We start from the raw sequence: 19,830 nt of genomic DNA, 5'->3' as shown, positions 1-19,830 counted from the left end.
TGAAGGTCAGACGTCTGTATTGATTAATTGAGGGTTATACGTCTCTATAGACGAGCTCAAAGTCGTGCCTCTGTAGACGAGCTCAAGGTCGTGTCTCTATAGATTAGCTCAAGGTCGTGTCTTTATAGGCGAGTTCAAGGTCGTGTCTCTATAGAGGAGCTCAAGGTCGTATCTCTATAGATGAGCTCAAGGTCGTATCTCTATAGACGAGCTCAAGGTCGTGTCTCTATAGACGAGCTCTCAAGATCGTCTTGATAGACGAGCTCTCAGGGTCCTCTTGATTGACGAGCTCTCTAGGTCGTCTTGATAGACGAGCTCTCAAGGTCGTCTTGATAGACGAGCTCTCAAGGTCGTCTTCATAGACGAGCTTAAGGTCGTCTCTATAGAAGAGTTCAAGGTCGTCTTGATAGACGAGCTCTCAAGGTCGTCTTGATAGACGTGCTCTCAAGGTCGTCTTGATAGACGAGCTCTCAAGGTCGTCTTGATAGACGAGCTCTCAAGGTCGTCTTGTTAGACGAGCTCAAGGTCGTCTTGTTAGACGAGCTCTCAAGGTCGTCTTGTTAGACGAGCTCTCAAGGTCGTCTTGTTAGACGAGCTCTCAAGGTCGTCTTGTTAGACAAGCTCTCAAGGTCGTCTTGTTAGACGAGCTCTCAAGGTCGTCTTGTTAGACGAGCTCTCAAGGTCGTCTTGTTAGACGAGCTCTCAAGGACGTCTTGTTAGGCGAGCTCTCAAGGTCGTCTTGTTAGACGAGCTCTCAAGGTCGTCTTGTTAGACGAGCTCTCAAGGTCGTCTTGATAAATATAAGGGCTCAAGGTCGTCTGATAAATATAAGGGCTCAAGGTCGTCTTGTTAGACTAGCGCAAGGTCGTCTTGATAGATATGAGGGCTCAAGGTCGTCTAAATAAATAGAAGAACTCGAGCCTAAAGTCGTTCTACATCGACGGTCTGAGGGTTGTCTCTACATCGACAGTCTGAAGGTCGTCTCTAGACAGGCTGAATGTTATTTCTACATCGAAAGGCTAAAGGTCGTCTCTAGACAGGTTGAATGTTGTCTCTGCATCGACGAGCTGAAATAGTTTTAATGGACGGACCGGTTAGAGCTATTATAGATAAGTCCTACGAAATCTCATGAAAAGTAAGATGTTATAGACGAAAAGAAGAAAGTCTTGGCAAAAGGAAATATCAACAAGGGAGCTGAAGACAATCCTTAAAGACGGGCTGAAATTGGCATTTATAGACAAACTGATGCAAGCCTTTATAGAATAGCTGAATGTATTATTTGTAGACAAGCGGAGTGGAATAGTTTTGTACTGAAGGAAGCAGGCGTTACTGTAATAGCCGATAAGAAATTTAAGAGGATGATTTTTTAGTCTTTCAATTTTTGCCAACATTTGCCTGGCAAGTATTATCGAATACGTCGAGATTCCAAAAAAAGAATCCCATATGCCAGCACACATCGTAGCTTCCTCTTTTGCCACATTCTTCAAACGGATACTAAAATTGATCACCGATTCAGAAAATTCAAAATTTAAGACTAAAAATGTCAAAAAAAATCTTACTTTTTTTTACTTACTGAAATCGATGAGTAATCTTCCGTAACCTTTCCTTTGATATGGCGGCAGGGTAAGTATGCAGGACACATTGTAAAAGGAATTCTTTTCCTGAAATTGAAGACATTATTACAGATTAGTTTTAATTATAACATGTGTTAAATTAATACCTATATTTCAACAGAAGCTTGCATGGTAGCCGGATTTTTGAGGAATATCAAATTTGTATTGTAATTTGATTCGAACTATGGTGAGTGGCTCAAGGCCTTATTCAAATATTGGTAGCTGATCAATCGTGTCTGTATAATTCTGAGTACATGGTTGTTCCCATTTTCGATTGTTTATTTTAATGCACTTTTATGAAGCATTGTCTTTAGAGCATGGAACGATATTAATCATTTTTCGTAAGGCGAGCTTCCTTCCAATAAGAATTAAATTAAGGGACCGATTTGTTCCTAGATATCTTTGATTTTTTTAATTGAACTTATTTTAAAATAAAAAAACTGGTTGATTTTGAATTTGAAAATATTATTTTATCCGATAGGATTCCCCGATATTTTTTCACACTACCACCATAACATCGCCTTTGTTGTTAATTGACAATTATTAATAAAACATTTGAAAAAAAATAAAATAATATTAAAAAGATTCCCCAACCAAGCGGAATTTGCACTAAATTGAAGCTGTCAAGTGATTCAACCTCCATCGGTAGCATTCCCTTATTCTTTCTGCACAACCTTACCACACTCTTTAAATACAAATTTTGGAAGTTCAATGACCGTGGCTTTAAAATGTATCTTCTTGTCGTTTTGGCAAGTGATGATGGTGATGATGATGACGGTGTGTCTGGGTGTACCCATCATCAACCTCATTCCATATTAGACGCCTTCATCGTCCATCCAACCATCCATCTATTCATCCATGCAGACAGTCAACCAGCCAGCCAGCCAGGCAGCCAGCCATTCATTCACGTATGTACTGTCGTAGTACCGACGCAGAGAAACTTTTGTAAATAAATGTGCGCAGAATAATACATAAATTGTACATAAAAAGGATGCAGCAGACACATAAAAAGGACAGACAGCCAGGCGGCAGACATACCCAGACATAAAACTTTAAAGGACAACAGCCATCCAGCCAGCCAGCATCTTTGTATAGTTGTTGCCGGTTTTATTGCTGATGGGTGTTTTGGCTGCTGCTGGCTGCCTGTTAATGTTGTGGATGGTTGTGGATGGTGTCTGTCTGTGTATTCCTGATTCCAGCCAAATCGAAATGGGTTTAGAGTCGAGTAGTAGACTGCATTAGAAGGAATCACAGGAATGCACATTCTACTACTCCCTACAACTTGGTGGTGTACATAGGATACCGTACACATACATATATGTATATGTGTACATATCTAAGGAGCATAGCAAGTAAGTAACTACACCGAATAGTAAGTACATATGAAACTATCCGCATTATTATTAACAACGACAGCAACAACAGCAACAATACAATTCGACAGCAGCGTAAAGAATAACAACAATTTCGTAGTTTATTAGATATACAAACGAAATTATAGTAATAGAACACCGCACTCATACACCATACTCACATTTATGTCCCCATCGTAGTATGAGTTGTAATATCTTACATCGTTTGTTTCATACCAACATACCTAAGAGGGCTACACACTGCCAAATAAATAATGTGTTCCCGGGTACAATGGATTTCTCCTACCAGGACACCGTAAATTCCTTTAGACTTTGATGAGAAAAGTGAATGGGATAGGGAACACTTTCATAAGCGAAGCGAAGGACCTTCTCTTTGTCCAGGGTAGTACTTAAAATAGTGATCGAATAGTCTCGATGAGCTCAGTTCTCTCTCGGCTTATTCTATGTTTAGTTTTAACCTTGATTCTCGGTTGGATTATTCTTGCGTGGGAAAAATTGAAAAAAATACAATCAAATCGGTTTGACCCTTTTATACCCTCCACCAATGAGAAAACCACACCTTTCTACATTCCATCAAAATTGCACAGACTATATGAAGATGTATTTAATTTAAACCCCGTCTTGAATTCGAATGTGACCCCTAGGATCTCTGGATAGTTGGTGAACGCAAATCGCTACACCTTCAGACGACCTATTGCGCAATTTAAATAAAAGCTTAATTTCGTCAAATCGGTTGGTAAAAAGTCTCTAATGGTTGTTATATATGGGGAGTTTGAATTTCCAAATTAACAAAAACAACAAAAAAGCTATTATTTCGGCCGGGCCGAAATTTGAATACCCTTCACCATTTGGAACGAATTTAGCAATTTTCAAAAAAAAAAAAAAATAAATAAATAAAAACAAAAAAAGAAATAAAATCAGTTAAAAATTCAGTTAGAATCTTAAAAATACTGAATTTAGCCGTTATATCAGGGTCTATACGACAACGTTGACCTGCATAGGCAACTTTTGTCAGAAGCCATTACAATTTTCAGATGCGAGAGTTGAAAATAAATTCGGTGAATAATGTGGCTAAAATCATCCAAATACCGAATTTAGGGAAATACCAAAATATGGGGGCTATACCAAAACGTAGACCAGCACAGACAATTTTCTGTCATAGGCTGTAGCACCCATTACAAACTTCAAATACCAAATTTGAAACAATTTCGATGAATATATTCGCTAAAATTATTAAAATACCGAAGAAAGGGAGGTACCATTATATGGGGGCTATACCCAAAACGTGGACCTACATGATCCATTTTCAATACCGAAAGTCCTGCAGACATAATACACGTTTGAGTAAAATTGTATCAACCTACTTCATTTCGTTCGGAAGCTAGAGTGATTTCCACAGACGGAAAGACGGATGGACGGACATCGCCAAATCGACATAGACTTTTATGCTGATCATATATATAGCCTCGCACATTAGCATCTTCAGTACCTTGTTCTTACTTTTCAATTTATGGGCCGATATTAGAGATCTTTGTACCTGACACAAGTCCGAAACAGATATTACTATTACTATGCGACATTTTCTTCCATTATGCCAATAATATTTTTAATTAGGGTGATTTTTCGAGATCTGGGAGATTTAGTTTAATGAAAATCTGAAGATATGTCAAGGACATTCAATATATATAGGGCTATTGCAAAACCTAAATATACACTGAACGTTCTTCAACCCAATAAGATCCTAAAATAAGGAATTACAGAAACTAGTCCTGAAATATGAATATTCAAAAAAAAAAAAAAAAAAAAATAAAGACCTGAAATTTTAAATTATCGCCGACTTACTTTTATATTGTGGCTGAATAGAAATCAACACGGAAACTCAAAGGTAGACCGATGGTGCCTATTTAAATATCAATTATGACAAGTTGTGCAAATTTCTGCATCAAATGGAAAATCTCTCCAACAGGTTGATATATTTTGTGGGGTAACCATAGCCAAGGTGTTTGTAATTGGAATGACATACTGGAAGGTGTAATAGCTAGCAGATAAGTAATTTTACCCAATTGAAGGTCCTATCAAATACATCTCCGGTTTTATGACAATTTCTTTTTTGAAAAATGTTTCAAGATATTCCGGCCAAACAGACGATATTAACATGCCATTCATTTTTTTCTGGAAAACATATTAAAATAATCATAAATCATATTTTAGCTTAAATTTAGTAGACGGATACAAGCCTATATCGATTCCGGATTTTATGGCGACCACAACCTCTAAGATATTTCCAGGCGACAATATTATAATTCTATACACCGATCGATACAATAACAGGTATGGGTGACTGGTATAATTCGAAAATAAATCATTATCCTAACACCAAAATGTATCCCACAAATATTTTACAAAAAATCCCCTTTCTACTCTATAAATAAGCATGGCCGTTTTATTTGATTTTATATTAAAAAAATCACTCTGGAGGAGGCATTGACAAATCATCCAGGTCTTTGTTTTGTTTGCATACCCTAAAATGGCAATAGAGGTCCACGACCTCATTACAGTTACAGCAATATCAAAGAGCAAACGATGACTACGCACAATCATCTCAGGATGAACCAGACAGTTTTACACAAAAAAGAAAAAATCCCCCAGACCCAACCATGTTAGACATACTCGACAGACGACAAAGGACTACTAAATAATGATAAGGAGTAGAAGAACAACACCCATGTTACCCAGGCTACTAGCATAGACAAACATGTGCCAAAAATACAAGAGATTCAAATAAAATGGGCATCACTTTTATAACCGAAATTATACAACACCAACAGAGGGGGAAAACAACTTGTTCGTGATATGAGTATTTAGTTTTTTTCTCTTTTTTTAGTTGCTATCACCTTACAATTCTAATTTTAGGTATTTTCATTTCTGTTCTTGCAGCATTTAAATATTAAAAAGTAATATGTAATTTAAATACAGTTTTGTTGCTGTTGTTGTCGTTGTTGTGAGCATTGCCTGATTAAAGTAAAGTACTAGACGGGTTTAACCACTTCACACAGAGGAGTGAATGAGTGAGTGTGCCGGCCTCTGTGTATGGATGTGAATGCGTTTGTGTTCTTCCATTTTTTTGTTCGGTTGCAAAAATCCTAGACAGTTGTTATGTATGTAAATATGTGCTGGGCTGTGCGACGACGACAACGACGATGGTGGTGATGATGATGTTGTTGTTGATGATGACTGAAGTACTGACTGGTATGGAGGGTAGAACTGAAAAGTCAACGGCACGACATGCGCAATTTGTAACACAAACCCAGTCTGTTCTGTATTCCATGTCGTTGATTCATTCATTGTTGTTGTTGACGGCATCGTCCCTTTGAGGGCCACATTTCATTACACTACATTGCCCTGCCCTACCTTATTTTTTTGGCGTCTGTGTATTTCTCTCCTCTTTTCAGTTCCTTTTTTCGTATATTTTGCCTCCTTTTTTTGGAAAAAATCCACTTTTTTTGCAAGTCCTACAACAATTTTATGTTGTATATCTGGGTGGATATGTCTCCTATATTTTTTGTTGCTTTTTTTGGCGTACAGCTGTTGGCAGTTAGGTTAAAGTACTTCAAACAAAAGGTTTTACATTTTTGGGAAGTGTAAAACATGCATTTTTTGCTCATTCGCACACTCGCACATACATACACAGAAAATGTGCATATATGTACATACGTATGTATGGATGTATGTACCTATATATAGCATTAATATAGACATCGTCGGCAGACAGACAACAACAAGAACAACAAATGTTTTGCAGATAGACAAAACAAACCCAAAAACAAAATATTAAAATTGTCTATATACAAATATACATACATACAAATTGGTATACCCATATACATACTTGTATATGCTTCCAGGGGCATGTATACAAAAAGATACAGACAGTCTACTCCAGACTAAACTACTTAACTCTTACTTGGCATGTTAATCGAATATTTTTGGGTATGGTCAAGAACGCACTAGAAGAGTACACACACACACACATTCAGAGCGACGAGGGCAACAGCAACAACAATAACATCTCATTCAGTACCATTGTTACGTAGGTGTGTGTGCACAAACCTTGTATTTGCACCGCGACCAACCGACCGATCGAAAGCCCGTCCAACCAACCCATCTTCCCGTGGAATGGGTGGGAAATCCATGCAGGACTGTTGTTATTCACATAGTCACAAAAGTTCAAACACTCACCAAACTCTACAAAGGAATAGAAAAAGAATAGAGGGTAGATTTAGTTAGTTTGTAAAAATTTGTAGAAATTATAAATATTAAAAGATGATTTTTTTTGGATTTGTTATATGCGATGGTCGAAAAAGAGAATGATTAGACAACAATAAAGATGATAGTAAATAATTTGAAAAAATAATAAAAATAAGCAATTTTAATGAAGAAGCAATTTTAAGAAGATTTGTTTACATATATTTCACTCTGATGATGAGTGAAATGTCTATTTATAAGAATCGAAATAATCGTTTTAGAGCTTCAACTCTATTTAAACATAACCTATAATTTTAAACACTGGTCCACGTATGGGTTTAGCTTGGATCTAATATTGGTGAAAAAATCAACAACTTTTGTACAACTTTTTTGGCAGAAAATCATTCCCTTGTTTAAAAAACAATAACGGGATTAAGCCTAGCTGTTTTGTAACAACAAAATACTACGGTATCCCGAACGAAAATGCCAACAGTATTCTAAAAAAAAAAAACAAGTAAAAACATTAAGTTCCGAACTTTTAATACCCTCCACCTTAGGGTAAAGGAAACATTAGAACCCATTATGACCCACAAATACGAATGAGGCAAAAATCATCAAAATACCGAACATCGGGAGGTACCGTTATATGGAAGTTATACAAAAACGTTAACCTTTACATACAATGTTTTGCCATCGGAGCTAGAACCCATTGCGACAAACAAATACCAATGTAAAACAACTTAGAAAATTTTGAGAGAAACAAAAAGTATGGCGCTGCCTTTTACAGTTTTTATACCCTCAGTCATGTGGCTAGAGTGGGTATATATCATTTGATACGGCCAAAACGTTCCTCATCGAAATAACGGTTTTCGACCCTATTTCTCTTTGGACCAAATCCGTTTCGGGATATTTGTCCGTCCGACCGTCTGTGTGGCTGGTGCGCACGATTTGATCCAAAATTGGTAGATCGTAATATTATTGTCAAACTTAGATCAAGTTCGGAGATGGGCAATATCGTCCCCGTCTTTCTGGTACATCCCACACAAAATGTCAACATTTTCAAAGAAAATAATTGACTGCACATAAGAAGAAAGGATAATCCGATTTTTTCCAACGAATCCTAATATTTGCATAAGTGATGGGTCAGGTGCGAAAATGCATGATGTAAGAGTCCGATTGTCTTCAAATTACACACCTCCCAATATTTTTATTAACCCAAGGTCTGGAGTGAAAATGGGATATATCGGTCCACTCCTTCCTGTACCTTCCCCACAAAGGGTCAAATTTTTGAACATCCGTGAAGTTCATAAAACGTCCGATTGTCTTCAAATTACACACGTCACAATGTTTTTTTTTAACCCAATGACTGGCATGAACATGGGATATATCGGTCCACTTCTTCTGGTACTTCCCCCACAAAGTATCAACATTTTTTATTTCATTTCATTTCATTTATTTTTTTAATATCCATGAAGCTCATAAAACGCGAAATTTACATCCCATTCAATTCAGACTTGGTACATCTCAATATTTCCATTAACACAAGATCTGTTATAAAGACGGTAGAGATCAGATCATTTCTTTTGGTACCTCCCCTACATAGGGTTCAATATTTTTGAAAAACAAAACGCACAAAGAAGGCGAGATAAGCATCCAACTCTGTTTAAATTTCACACATCCAAATATTTTGCTAACGCTAGATCTGTTGATTTACATATATCTGCGAACTCCTCCTGGTACCTCACCCGCTAAGGGTCACAATTGCCAATTCCTATATCTGTCATTACTTGCGAAACAAGTCGGCGAATCTTTACAACTTGCTATATCTAAATATTTCTCTTAACTAGAAATCTAATATGTAACCATAACTCAAGGCTGGGGGTATAAATCTGTCGCAAAACCGACTGACTGTTGTTAAAATTTAAATTAAAAAATTACAAAAATAATTAATTTTTGCTAATAACCCAGAGACGTTTGATGGAAATAAGTAGAAGCATTTTAATTGTACTCGGTAATGGTTTAGACTGGAACCAATGCGTTGATCGAATACTATAGTAAACCCTTGAAATCAACAGTAACCTCAATATCAAATTTCAGCTCTATTCACCCAATAACAAATTTAGTAGCATTTAATTCTTCTCGAAGAATTATAGAAAGCATTTAAAAAATAATAACAACTTCAGGATTTTATCTCTTTAATTTCCCCCATTTCTGAATTTTGTGCAATTATAGTACGAATAGCCAAAATCAGCTCCTTCTTTCAACCTAAGATACCAACAGTGACATCCATATCAAATTTCAGGATTTCGGTTCTATACCTTCACCCAATACCAAATTTAGTACTATTTCGAACTTTTCGTTAATTATGATATGAATTTGCAAAACCACCAACGGACACCTCAATATAAAATTTCGGCATTCCAAGTAGTACTTTTCGAACAATTATAGTGCACATTTCCGAAACCGCCTCCAAATCACAATCGAGGATGCCAACAATGACATCTATATTAAATTTCTGGATTTCAGCTCTATCCCTTACTCCAATACCAAATTTAGTACTATTTAGTACTTTTCGTACTAATATAGTGCATATTTCAAAAACTATATATAAATTCCAGATAGCAACAGAGGCCTCAATATCAAATTTGAGGTTCCAGCCTTATCCCTTCACCCAATAACAAATATATTTTTTACATACAATTATAGAACACATTTCCGAATAATATTTAATACTTTTCGTGCACTTGCAGTACAAATTTTTAAAACCCGCTCTTTATCACAAACCTATCACCAATACACAATTTCGAAATTTCAGCTTATCCGTTCACCCTGAACTAAACTGTTCCAAATTTAGCACTATTTACAGTTCTCACACTTAGTACAGTTTTCCAAAGCCACTTTCCATTTTAGAACTTTTCATAATCTTAGTTTTCGAAAACTTTTTATTAGATCTATCCTACACTACATCAGTGACTCTCATTCCAAACTTTAGAATTCTGGCTCATTCCGTTTGTCAAATACCATGTATTCAATTTTTACATTTACATTTTAATACTTTTCGTAACAGCTTAGTACTAATTTCTTCAGGAAAGCTGTAGAATTTCTAATAATAATAATAATTTCTAATGAATCGTACAGTTGAACTGAACAGACCGGTGACTGATCTATGGTAGTTCTAAAGTACAGGATTGCTCTGGAAAAAGTGAAGTCCTTTTTTAAGCTCTGTTTGGTTCCTGATCACAGTAACATTTCTGGCAATAAACCTGCTGATGAATTGGCAATAAGTAGATCCGAGTCAACTGTTCTAGAGATTGAGAGCTCGGCGAAGCCACCCTTGTGTCGCTGATTCCAGATAATACATTATTGTGGAAGATTTCAACATAAGTGGCTAAATGCAAAGGGCTATATTCAATGGCAAAGTCTGGCCTAAAACTTGTGGTAGTCTAAATCACAGGTCACTGTAATATCAGGGCCGTGACTTCTAAGTGTGTGTGTGACTATTTTAGGCTTTTTCAAGAGGAGGAAGTGATAGAAACTGTGGAACCCTTATTGTGTCATTGCCGAACTCTTTTTAGAGCCAGACAGAGGCTCATGTATAGGCAAACACTGCATAACCTGCCTTCACTCTCCAATACAAAACCATCAATAATTCTCCAGCTAGCCTGAAAAGTACGAATTTCCAAAAACCTATCCTTATCACACGCCTACGCACCAAGATCGTCCCAGTGCAAAATTTCAAGATTCTACGTTCATACATGGTTAGATGAAAAAACTGCAACCAATTTCCTAGACACTAACCAACAAATAGACTCAAAAGAGCTAAAGAGTTGCTTCGCTTGGCCGAAAGTGGTGAACTGACGAATTTGTTTTTTTTTTTTCGGTGAGAAAACATTCATTGTCCAGCAGTTTGTAAACAAACAAAATTATCGTGTTTACATGCCAAAGAGGTCAGCTGAAAATGTACACCTCCGGTTGGCCATCAGATCTCAAGCGCCGGTCATGCCGTCGCTCTCCGTTCGCATTATTCGACCGTGGAATCAAAATAAATACCGAATAGTCTGGAGGGTGTATTAAAGCCTTGGGCAGGCAAACATTTTGGCCGCAGACCTCGAAAAATCCAACAGGACTCAGCACGCCTCACCCAGGAATTGTTACAAAATGAGGTTCCTCGCTTCAGTTCCAGCGAACAATGGCCACCAAAATCTCCGGATACCAATCCGTTAGACTATTGTGTCTGGAGAATTTTGGAAAGCAAGGTTGGCACTAAAAATACCAAAGTGTCGATCACCTCAAACAAGCATTTCGTCGGGAATGGGCCAAAATACCGCAGAGCAACATTCGGGTGGCGTGTGATGGTGTCATTGGCCGTTTGAAGGCCATAATTCGTGCCAAAGGTGATCAATTCGAACAAATCTAAACTTATTCTAAAATTTGATGCTATTTCCGACATTTTTTGCTTTCATTCAATAAAATTTTAAACAAATGTAAAAATTATGGTGTTTGACTTTGGTACAGTTTTTTTTATCCCACCCTGTATACATACGTTTTTCTGGTTTAATTCATGGGCGGTTTAATATATTATGGACCGAAATTGATCTTGTCGGGAATGTGAGTATATGTACGTATATAAAACTATTTTCGGACCAAAAGGATCATAAAGATTTCACTATAAATGAATTTTAAATATTTGTTCTCATGGAGAAACTTCTATGAGGTATGAATGCGAGTGTAATAACATGCACGTATATGCTATTTTATGATTTACAACATTTTATACATCACACTTACTTTACTGAAGTATCCCACTATATGACATCCATCGCTGTCGGCCAAGGTCATGATATAGAACAGGAACGGCTCAACGTCATAGTAGAGGGTTTTGTGATCCAAAAAGAATTTCGCCAAAAGACATAAATGTTGACAGTATTGCTTGTGACGTTTTCCATCGACTTGCCAAACTTGGAGCTTGCCCTTGCGGTAAATTTCATCACCGGGAGGATGACGCCAAACACACTTCTGTGCATGGCGTTTAATGCCGGTCTCTGATTTTTGGTAACGCAAGCAAAATTCGCAAATGTACATCTGTGGCAGGCGAGAAACATCTTCCGGATAGGGTGATTGATACCACACTTTCATTTTGTATTTTCCCATGGTAATGTACCTGCACGAAAGAGAAAAAACTCAAAAATTATACGAATTTTTAAGGCTATACTTTAAATGATTGCTCACTTGATGCCCTTGCCAATGGGTAAGTCTTTCACTTCCTCCTCTATTTTCTCACTGGCCAAAGCCTGGGCGTCCCGAAACAGTTGTAAATCATAGTCTGGCACTAGACCCACTAAATTCGCTTCACGATCATCATCATTGCAGTCTTTCTCCAATTTTACTTTGTCACTGTTCACAGCTTCGGCAATTGGCTTGAAGCGAGCCCGCGATTCCTTGATTCTATTATAGAATTCCCTCTGTTCTGGCGTTTGAGTATGTTTGGAAAATGGCACCATTTTTTGTCCATCCAAATTATTGGTATTCGATGCAAACTTGGCCCGGGCTTCCTCTCGCAACTTACGTTCATTGGCCCTCTCTTTACATTCAGAGACAGACATGTTGTGGTAAATGGGGCAGGCTTCAGGAAGAAAATGACGATCCAAATTGCCACTTAAATGTCCCGAAGAATCACAGCCTTCAACAGGACAACGTTTCTCATGTTGCGGTGGAGACGGCGCCCGTGGCATGTGAGCAAATCCGTTGTTGTTTGTGGCCTCTTTCTTCACAGTGCATTTACTCAAACTACCACCCAAGCCAAGGTAGGCCTTCTTTGTTGGTGTCTTACAATGGCCGCGCTTTCCAGATTCCCCATTGACGATCTCCGACTCACTATCCGTACAAAATTGTCCTGCACCAGCTGATGATTTCAACTGCTGCTGGGAACGTCTATTGCTCAGTGATCGTGTAAGTTTTCTATTCTTTACGTCTTTGGGAGCATTACCGGCATCATCCGAGTTGGATAGGTCATTTTTGTTCTTGGCCGCCTGAAGTCTGGCCTTTGCCCGCTTGCCTCTTCCCGCCTTCGAGGAATATGATGTATCACTGCTATCAGTCTCACTACTTGTTGTGCTGGTCTCATCTTCCGATCCTGAAATGCTATCATATTCAGACTCATCGGAACACTTTTTCTTTGCCGCTGTTGGAGTACTCTTTGGGGGAGGAGGTCCATTGCTACGTTTGGCTGGTGGTTGTTTACCTTTGATAGTGGGTTCGGGAGGACAGTTATTGTTCGATGTCTTTGCTGCTGCCTTGGTCAGCGGTGGTTCATTTGGTTTACGTTTAGCAGTGCCAGTTCCTGACGTTGTTGGCTTTTCTGATTCTGGAATCTGCGCCACCACCGGTTGTGGCTTTTCCTTTTGTTCTGAGACGATTTTGGGAGTCTTATTTTCATTGATGGCAACATCTTCTGCCTGAGCGGCTGTCGTTTTATTCGCCTGGGATTGTAACTTGGATGCAGTTAGAGTAAATGTCCCAGAATTCTTTCTACGCTGTTGGCTGGCCGTTGTCGTTGGTGTAGTTGTTGATGTTGTGCTTGTTCTCTTTACAGGCTTCTTAGTTGGTGGTGTATCTTCGTCACTGGAATATGAACAGGGTTTATTCGATTTTGTCCCGCCATTTGGGGGATTGCCTTTAGAGGGTGTTTTCATATCCATCTCATTTTGATGTCCTGTTCCCTTTTCGGAACTTTTGCGCCTTGTTGTGGGAAGTTTTGGTTTGTTGTCATGTCCACCACTTGAAGATGTTTCGGTATCCGAAGAAGAGCCTGTAGTGTCGGAGCAACTAGTACTTCCGCTGCTGGAGGTGCTACCAGACGACGAGCTGGACGTGGAGCGGCTGGAATTCATCGTCAAAATTGTTAAAATTTCTCTTAATTAATTTCTTTCTCTAATACGCTTTGCTTCTTTCAATCAATCTAATAGGTAGGTATATAAACTGGACGGCAATACTTCCGAACGAATTGAAAATACTGGCAACGCTGTACACAAATGCACTAACAACAGATAGAAACGAAAAAAGAAAGAGAAAACAAAATGAATGTATAGAAAGTGGAAGAGGCAACAAACTGCAAACAGCTGTGTTTGTTTTGTTCTGGTACAACCAAAATTAAAAACGTTCCCAGCGTCCAAAAAAGAAAGACAAAACAATATACCCGATAAAAATTTGAACAGAATTCCAAATTACGAAGGAGGAGCAGAAACAAAAAGTTTTATGGCGATACAAAATAACTGTAGACTGTGATGAAATTTACGGCGTTGACGGCTTATGGCGTCGGAGTTTCTGCCAATCAGACTGAAATGATAAAAAACCAGAGACATTCACCGTGAAATGATTTTAAATGCTTTGAATATAATATTGGATGATTTTAAATATTTAATACATACTGTAGTAACGTGTAAATTGATCTAATTTGATTTTGTATATTCGTTGTCCCAGATACAGTCGCTGCAAGATACCAGAAACGAATCTTACTGGAAATATGGATTGACTAACGATTTCTTAGAAGCTAGTTTTAAACATATTAGTTTTAGAAAGGCGGAGCACATATAAAAAATAAATAAAGTGAGTTTATAAACAAACTGACTTCACATAAACCAAAGGGTCCATTTTGACAGTCTATAAATAAAGATACCACTGACTACAATGTATTCCATAAAAAACGGTTCGAATCACACTTGTGGATGAAAAAATAATTATTTGGTTGAAAATCAAACTATATTGTTCAACAATTTTGATTAAATCTGCATTTTTATTTTATTAATATCATCGCAATATTACATTTGAGTTATTATTATAATTTTTGGATTTCATATTTTTACAATTTTGATGTTTTGACGTTTTTTACAATATCGTTTATGTATATACTTTTGCTTTATTAATTTGTTCCAGATAATCTACAAATATTCAATTAATACATTTTTCTTTCAACAATTGTAAATTAAAATGTTTTTTGTTGTAATAAACAATTAAAATCATTTACCGCTCAACAGTCTAGAGAGGTTTCGTGTTAACGCTCTAGTTACTGAGGTACGATTAAAACATTGAGAGAGTCAGTTCAAAACTTAGGTTTAATAAAAAAAAAAATTGTAGATAAAAAACACAACTTTTTCTAAATAATTATTTCCAGATTGAAATGTCCGCAATAAAAAAATAAAATAGTTCATTGTTCATGAGGAAATAAAGTATAAAAAATTTTAATTTTAACCATACCCAAATAAGGTTGGACTGCTAAGATGTGAAATGTCGAAAATTATCAATGTCGAACTTAAGATGTCTAATTGGTTGAGGAATTGCCACCATTTATTTTAAACATTATTATGTAAATGGCACCTGGGCTCCAAATATTCCTTCGATACATGCGAACTTTATGAATTATTAAATTTATTACTTGAGTTTCTTTTTTTTTGTTGCAAAACAAAATTTGGGTTTTGCATTGGCCTTGGACAAATGTAGTATTGACATACCACTACACATGTACATACATACGTATGTATGTATGCATGTAAGCTGATGGTAAATGTAATGGTGGGCTTAATTTTCTATTTTTAACTATTTAATTATTTTTGTTTAACAATTTGTTTTATTAATTATTTATTTATGTAGATTCATTATAACTATCACACGTTTTTACATTTCGCTTTAAAGTTGTTCTTGTTACTTAGTGTTTTTTTTTTTTGTTATAATTAAACTATTGTTTTTTTTATTTAAGTGGTTACACTTGTTTGAGTTATTCTTTTTCTCAAAAATTAAAAAAAGAATTCCACAAAACGTTATTAAATATTGGATTTCTTTCCTAGTTGGTATAAATACATGTAGATATTCATACACATAAAGTAGAGCATGTATACATTGGCTTATTTATATATATAGTATAATAATGTATAAATCTATATAAATATAGGAGGGAAATTACATTTTGTTGTCTTTCATTAAAGAATTTGTTTTTTAAATAAAATAAAAAAAATCGCATATTAAAAAAGATAGAAATTGGTGTTATTTTTTTGTATAAAAAAGAACATAAAAATGTAACAAGTATTGTGCTTATATTCACTCAACAATTGCATAAAATAAAGTTTATAAGAAAATCAAATTTGATTTTTTTTAATTTCTTTACTATGAACATGTGTATGTATATATGAGGAAACAATGACAATAGTATTAGTGATAGTAGTTAGTATTAGTATAATAGTATGACTAATAAGCTCCAATTATACAACTGATTATAATTTCCATTGAAAAGGCTTTAAAGTTCTCAGCTTCAAATAAAATTCTCTTTTATTCAATGGTTATTGAATGGTTTATTGAAATAAAAAAATTGTTTTGATATTTTTTTGTAATTTATTTTTTTATTAAAAATCAAGAATGTTTTAAGTTTTGTCCATAATACTTATACGTGGAGATCTTCCAATTATATCAAAACATTCCAATGGTACCATGGCTCAATAAGAATGTTTGGTCAACTTCAAAGAAACAAGAAAAATGCAACTCTGTGCTGGAGTCTTATAGTGTCAAATAGACTTTGCAACAGTTGGCTTTGTTTATTTAAAAATTTTTAACAAAATTCTTAGATTGCCGAGAACCTGCGAAACAAGAATGGAATTTTGGTGATTGAATCTAAAATAGCAGGACAATACAGTTTTATCCCAATATTGTACAATGTGTGACGAAAAAACTGCAACCAACTTCAGACTGCTGCCATTTTTAAGCCACTCGTCCAACAGTTGTTAAAATTATTCCAGTGACCGCTCATTATTGTTTACAAGCGTACAAAAGCATTTTAGTGAGAATTTTCCAGGAAAAAAAGTTATTCGTGATGGAATTCAAGCGTGATACTGTGATTTATTTATATCTGGCTGGAAAACCACAAGTGGCCATCGTTAGAGCACTCCAGCATTTAAATGTGAATAAATCTCTTGTCTCGTATCATCGCTCGTTACCGTGATACTGGTAGGGTAGCCCGACGTCAAGAAAGTGGACGGAAGAAACCAGCAACATTAGCAGAAATGGTTCGAAAAGAAAAGAAGCGACTTAATAGAAACCCACGTCGCAGTGGTCGAAAAATGGTTTTTGGGCTGAACACATCGCAATATTCAATTCGGCAAATATTGAAAAATGAGCTCGGGATAAACCATTGAAATTCCAAAAAGTGCAAGAACTTACACCGCAACCGAAAGAAAATAGGCTCAAAAGAGCTAAAGAGTTGCTTCGCTTAAAATTCGAAAGTGGTGAACTGCCGAATCTGGGTTTCTCCGTCTCCGATGAGAAAACATTCGTTTGTAAACAAACAAAATGATCGTGTTTACTTGCCAAAGAGGTCAGCTGTAAATGTGCACCTTCTGTTGGCCACCAGAACTCAAGCGCCGGCCATGATGATGGTGTTGGCACCCATAACAGCCGATGGTCGCTCTCCGCTCATATTAATCAACCGTGGCATCAGAATAAATGCCGAATATTATCGCCACAATTTTCTGAAGGGTGTATTAAAGCCTTGGGAACGTAAACAGTTTGGCCGCAGACCTTGGACGTTCCAACAGCACTCAGCACCATAGCACTCAACACGCACCACCCAAGAATGGTTACAAAATGAGGTTCCTCGTTTCATTTCCAGCGCACAATGGCCGCCAAAATCTCCGGATACCAATCCGTTGGACTATTGTGTCTGGAGTATTTTGGAAAGCCAATACCAAAGTGTCGATCACCTCAAGCAAGCCCTTCGCCTTGGATATGACAATTTTAATCTAAATCCATTGGGATAACCCATTTATATGTAAACTTACTGTTATTGCCAATCTGCATGTGACAGTTGAATACAACCCCTGTTGAAGACAAGTTTGGTCTGTGTAAACTCCACATTAGTAGTATCATGAACAAAACATGGTAGAAGAATATAGGTAGACGCGTCGACACAGCTGCTGGGACAATGAACTGTCAAACCAATTTTGGAATTGAAAATGTTGAATGAAAAGTTATTTAAATTTGTAAAAATTGTTGAAAAACACGAATTTTAATAGCCTCCGAATGACGTAGTATAAGAAAACATATAAAATTCTACTTATATTTGAAAAAAAAACATTTAAATTTTTTTGACATATCAATGCTCCCAAGCGTTGATGCATCTACCTGTAACAAAAGCTCTGTTAAACAACTATTAAATATGGTTTCAGTCATGGTAAAAGAATACGGGTCGACGCAATGACTCAGCTGTTAGGGCAATGAACTGTCAAACCAATTAAATTGAAAATTTTGAATGAAAAAAGTTTTTAAACTCGTCAAAATTGTTGAAAAAGACATATCATAGTAACCTCCGATTGGCGTCGTATAAGGAAACATATCAAAATCTACTTATTTTCGAATAAAAAAACATTTTAAATTTTTTGACATATCAATTTTCCCAAGCGGTGATGCATCTATCTGTTTTCTTCTACCATGGTTTTCAGCTTTCACACAGTTTTTGTAGACTAGTGTAATACAACTTTTATTTTTAATATAAAAATTAGTTTTCCATTGCAAATGATTTTTGTTGTTATAATTTCGGTTTCTGTTTTTATTCTCCAATATTATCAAACATTTTTTATACAAATATTTTGTTTTATATATTTCATATATTTTTATATAAATATTGTATTATTATATTTTCAATGAATATTATTATACGTTTTTTTTTTCATTTTGTTTGGTTTTATAAAATAAAGTAATTAATTTTCTGGCCACTTTATTTAATTTTGTTTTATTAGGTTTATTTCTCTTCTTCTTCATTATTCATTTGCTCAAATAAAAACAAAACATGTTCCTATATAACGTTTATTTTTCTTTTTGGTTACATTTTTATATATGTGTATATAACATATAGTTTTAAGTATGTATATATAGATTTTGTTTTTTTTACTTTGTATAATATATCATTTAAGTTTATTTTTATTTACAATTTAATATTTTTGCTGGTTTTATTTGTTTGTTTTTTTTTTTTTAATAATTATTGTGTTGTTTGTTTAGTTTAATGCTCTGTTGCTGCCGCAGTTGGATTTTGTTTTTGAGGATTGAGAGTTGCCAGGTTGTAGTTTTTTTTACTTGTTATGCGATGCCATGGAATGAGACACAACCGAATGACTTAACATGGAATGGGAAATGCCAGATATTTCCGCATAGGTATCTGTGGGTCCTTCATTGCTGCACACTGAATCCTCCGGTGTTCGCGATGGTTCTGCTTCGGTAATTTCAATATCCTGATGGTGTTTATTACTGCGATGCTTGGCACTCAGGGCCTAGAGTGAGGAAGAAAAACAAATGAAGGATTAGTAGGAGTAATATATATCGATCATTCCAATATATACATATGAAAACTATAAAGTGTTTTTTATAAGAAACATGCTTGGTTTGTACTAGATACATACATAGATGCACATATCGTGGAAGGAGGGAAATAAAACATAATTTAAATATAAACTAGTACGTTGTTGTGATATTTGTACGATAGCAATATTAATGTTGTGAAGTCGTCATATTCTAGAGGGATGTTTACATGAAGAAACTAGGTGGAAGGATGTATACAAAAACAA

At 36.0% G+C, this 19,830-nt stretch overlaps 2 protein-coding genes across 8 annotated transcripts in view; both read right to left on the bottom strand.

Annotated features, from left to right (window-relative positions):
- Window positions 1–14,211, bottom strand: part of LOC101894865 (histone acetyltransferase KAT7) — a 30,540-nt gene extending 16,329 nt beyond the window's left edge. The window contains exons 1-3 of one of the 2 annotated variants that reach the window (XM_059121263.1): window positions 12,461–14,209; window positions 12,020–12,392; window positions 1,574–1,661 (exon numbers count right to left, since the gene is read on the bottom strand). In XM_059121263.1, the coding sequence (XP_058977246.1) occupies window positions 1,574–1,661; window positions 12,020–12,392; window positions 12,461–14,121 (2,122 nt within the window). In that variant the 5' untranslated portion in view covers window positions 14,122–14,209. Of the gene's footprint in view, window positions 1–1,573; window positions 1,662–7,079; window positions 7,232–12,019; window positions 12,393–12,460 lie in introns of those variants that run through there. The other variant, XM_059121264.1, reaches the window with a different exon arrangement.
- A 1,456-nt stretch (window positions 14,212–15,667) lies between these two features.
- LOC101895139 (probable G-protein coupled receptor 158) overlaps window positions 15,668–19,830 on the bottom strand; it is a 43,240-nt gene continuing 39,077 nt past the window's right edge. For all 6 annotated transcript variants that reach the window (XM_059121261.1, XM_059121262.1, XM_020036454.2 and 3 more), the window contains one exon: window positions 15,668–19,536. In XM_059121261.1, the coding sequence (XP_058977244.1) occupies window positions 19,339–19,536 (198 nt within the window). In that variant the 3' untranslated portion in view covers window positions 15,668–19,338. The remainder of the gene's footprint in view (window positions 19,537–19,830) is intronic.

Source organism: Musca domestica, unplaced genomic scaffold, assembly GCF_030504385.1.
Source record: "Musca domestica strain aabys unplaced genomic scaffold, Musca_domestica.polishedcontigs.V.1.1 19, whole genome shotgun sequence".
In the NCBI taxonomy this organism is placed as follows: Eukaryota; Metazoa; Arthropoda; class Insecta; order Diptera; family Muscidae; genus Musca; species Musca domestica.
The sequence above is the reverse complement of the archived record's forward strand: the minus strand, read 5'-3'. Positions and strand labels throughout refer to the sequence as shown.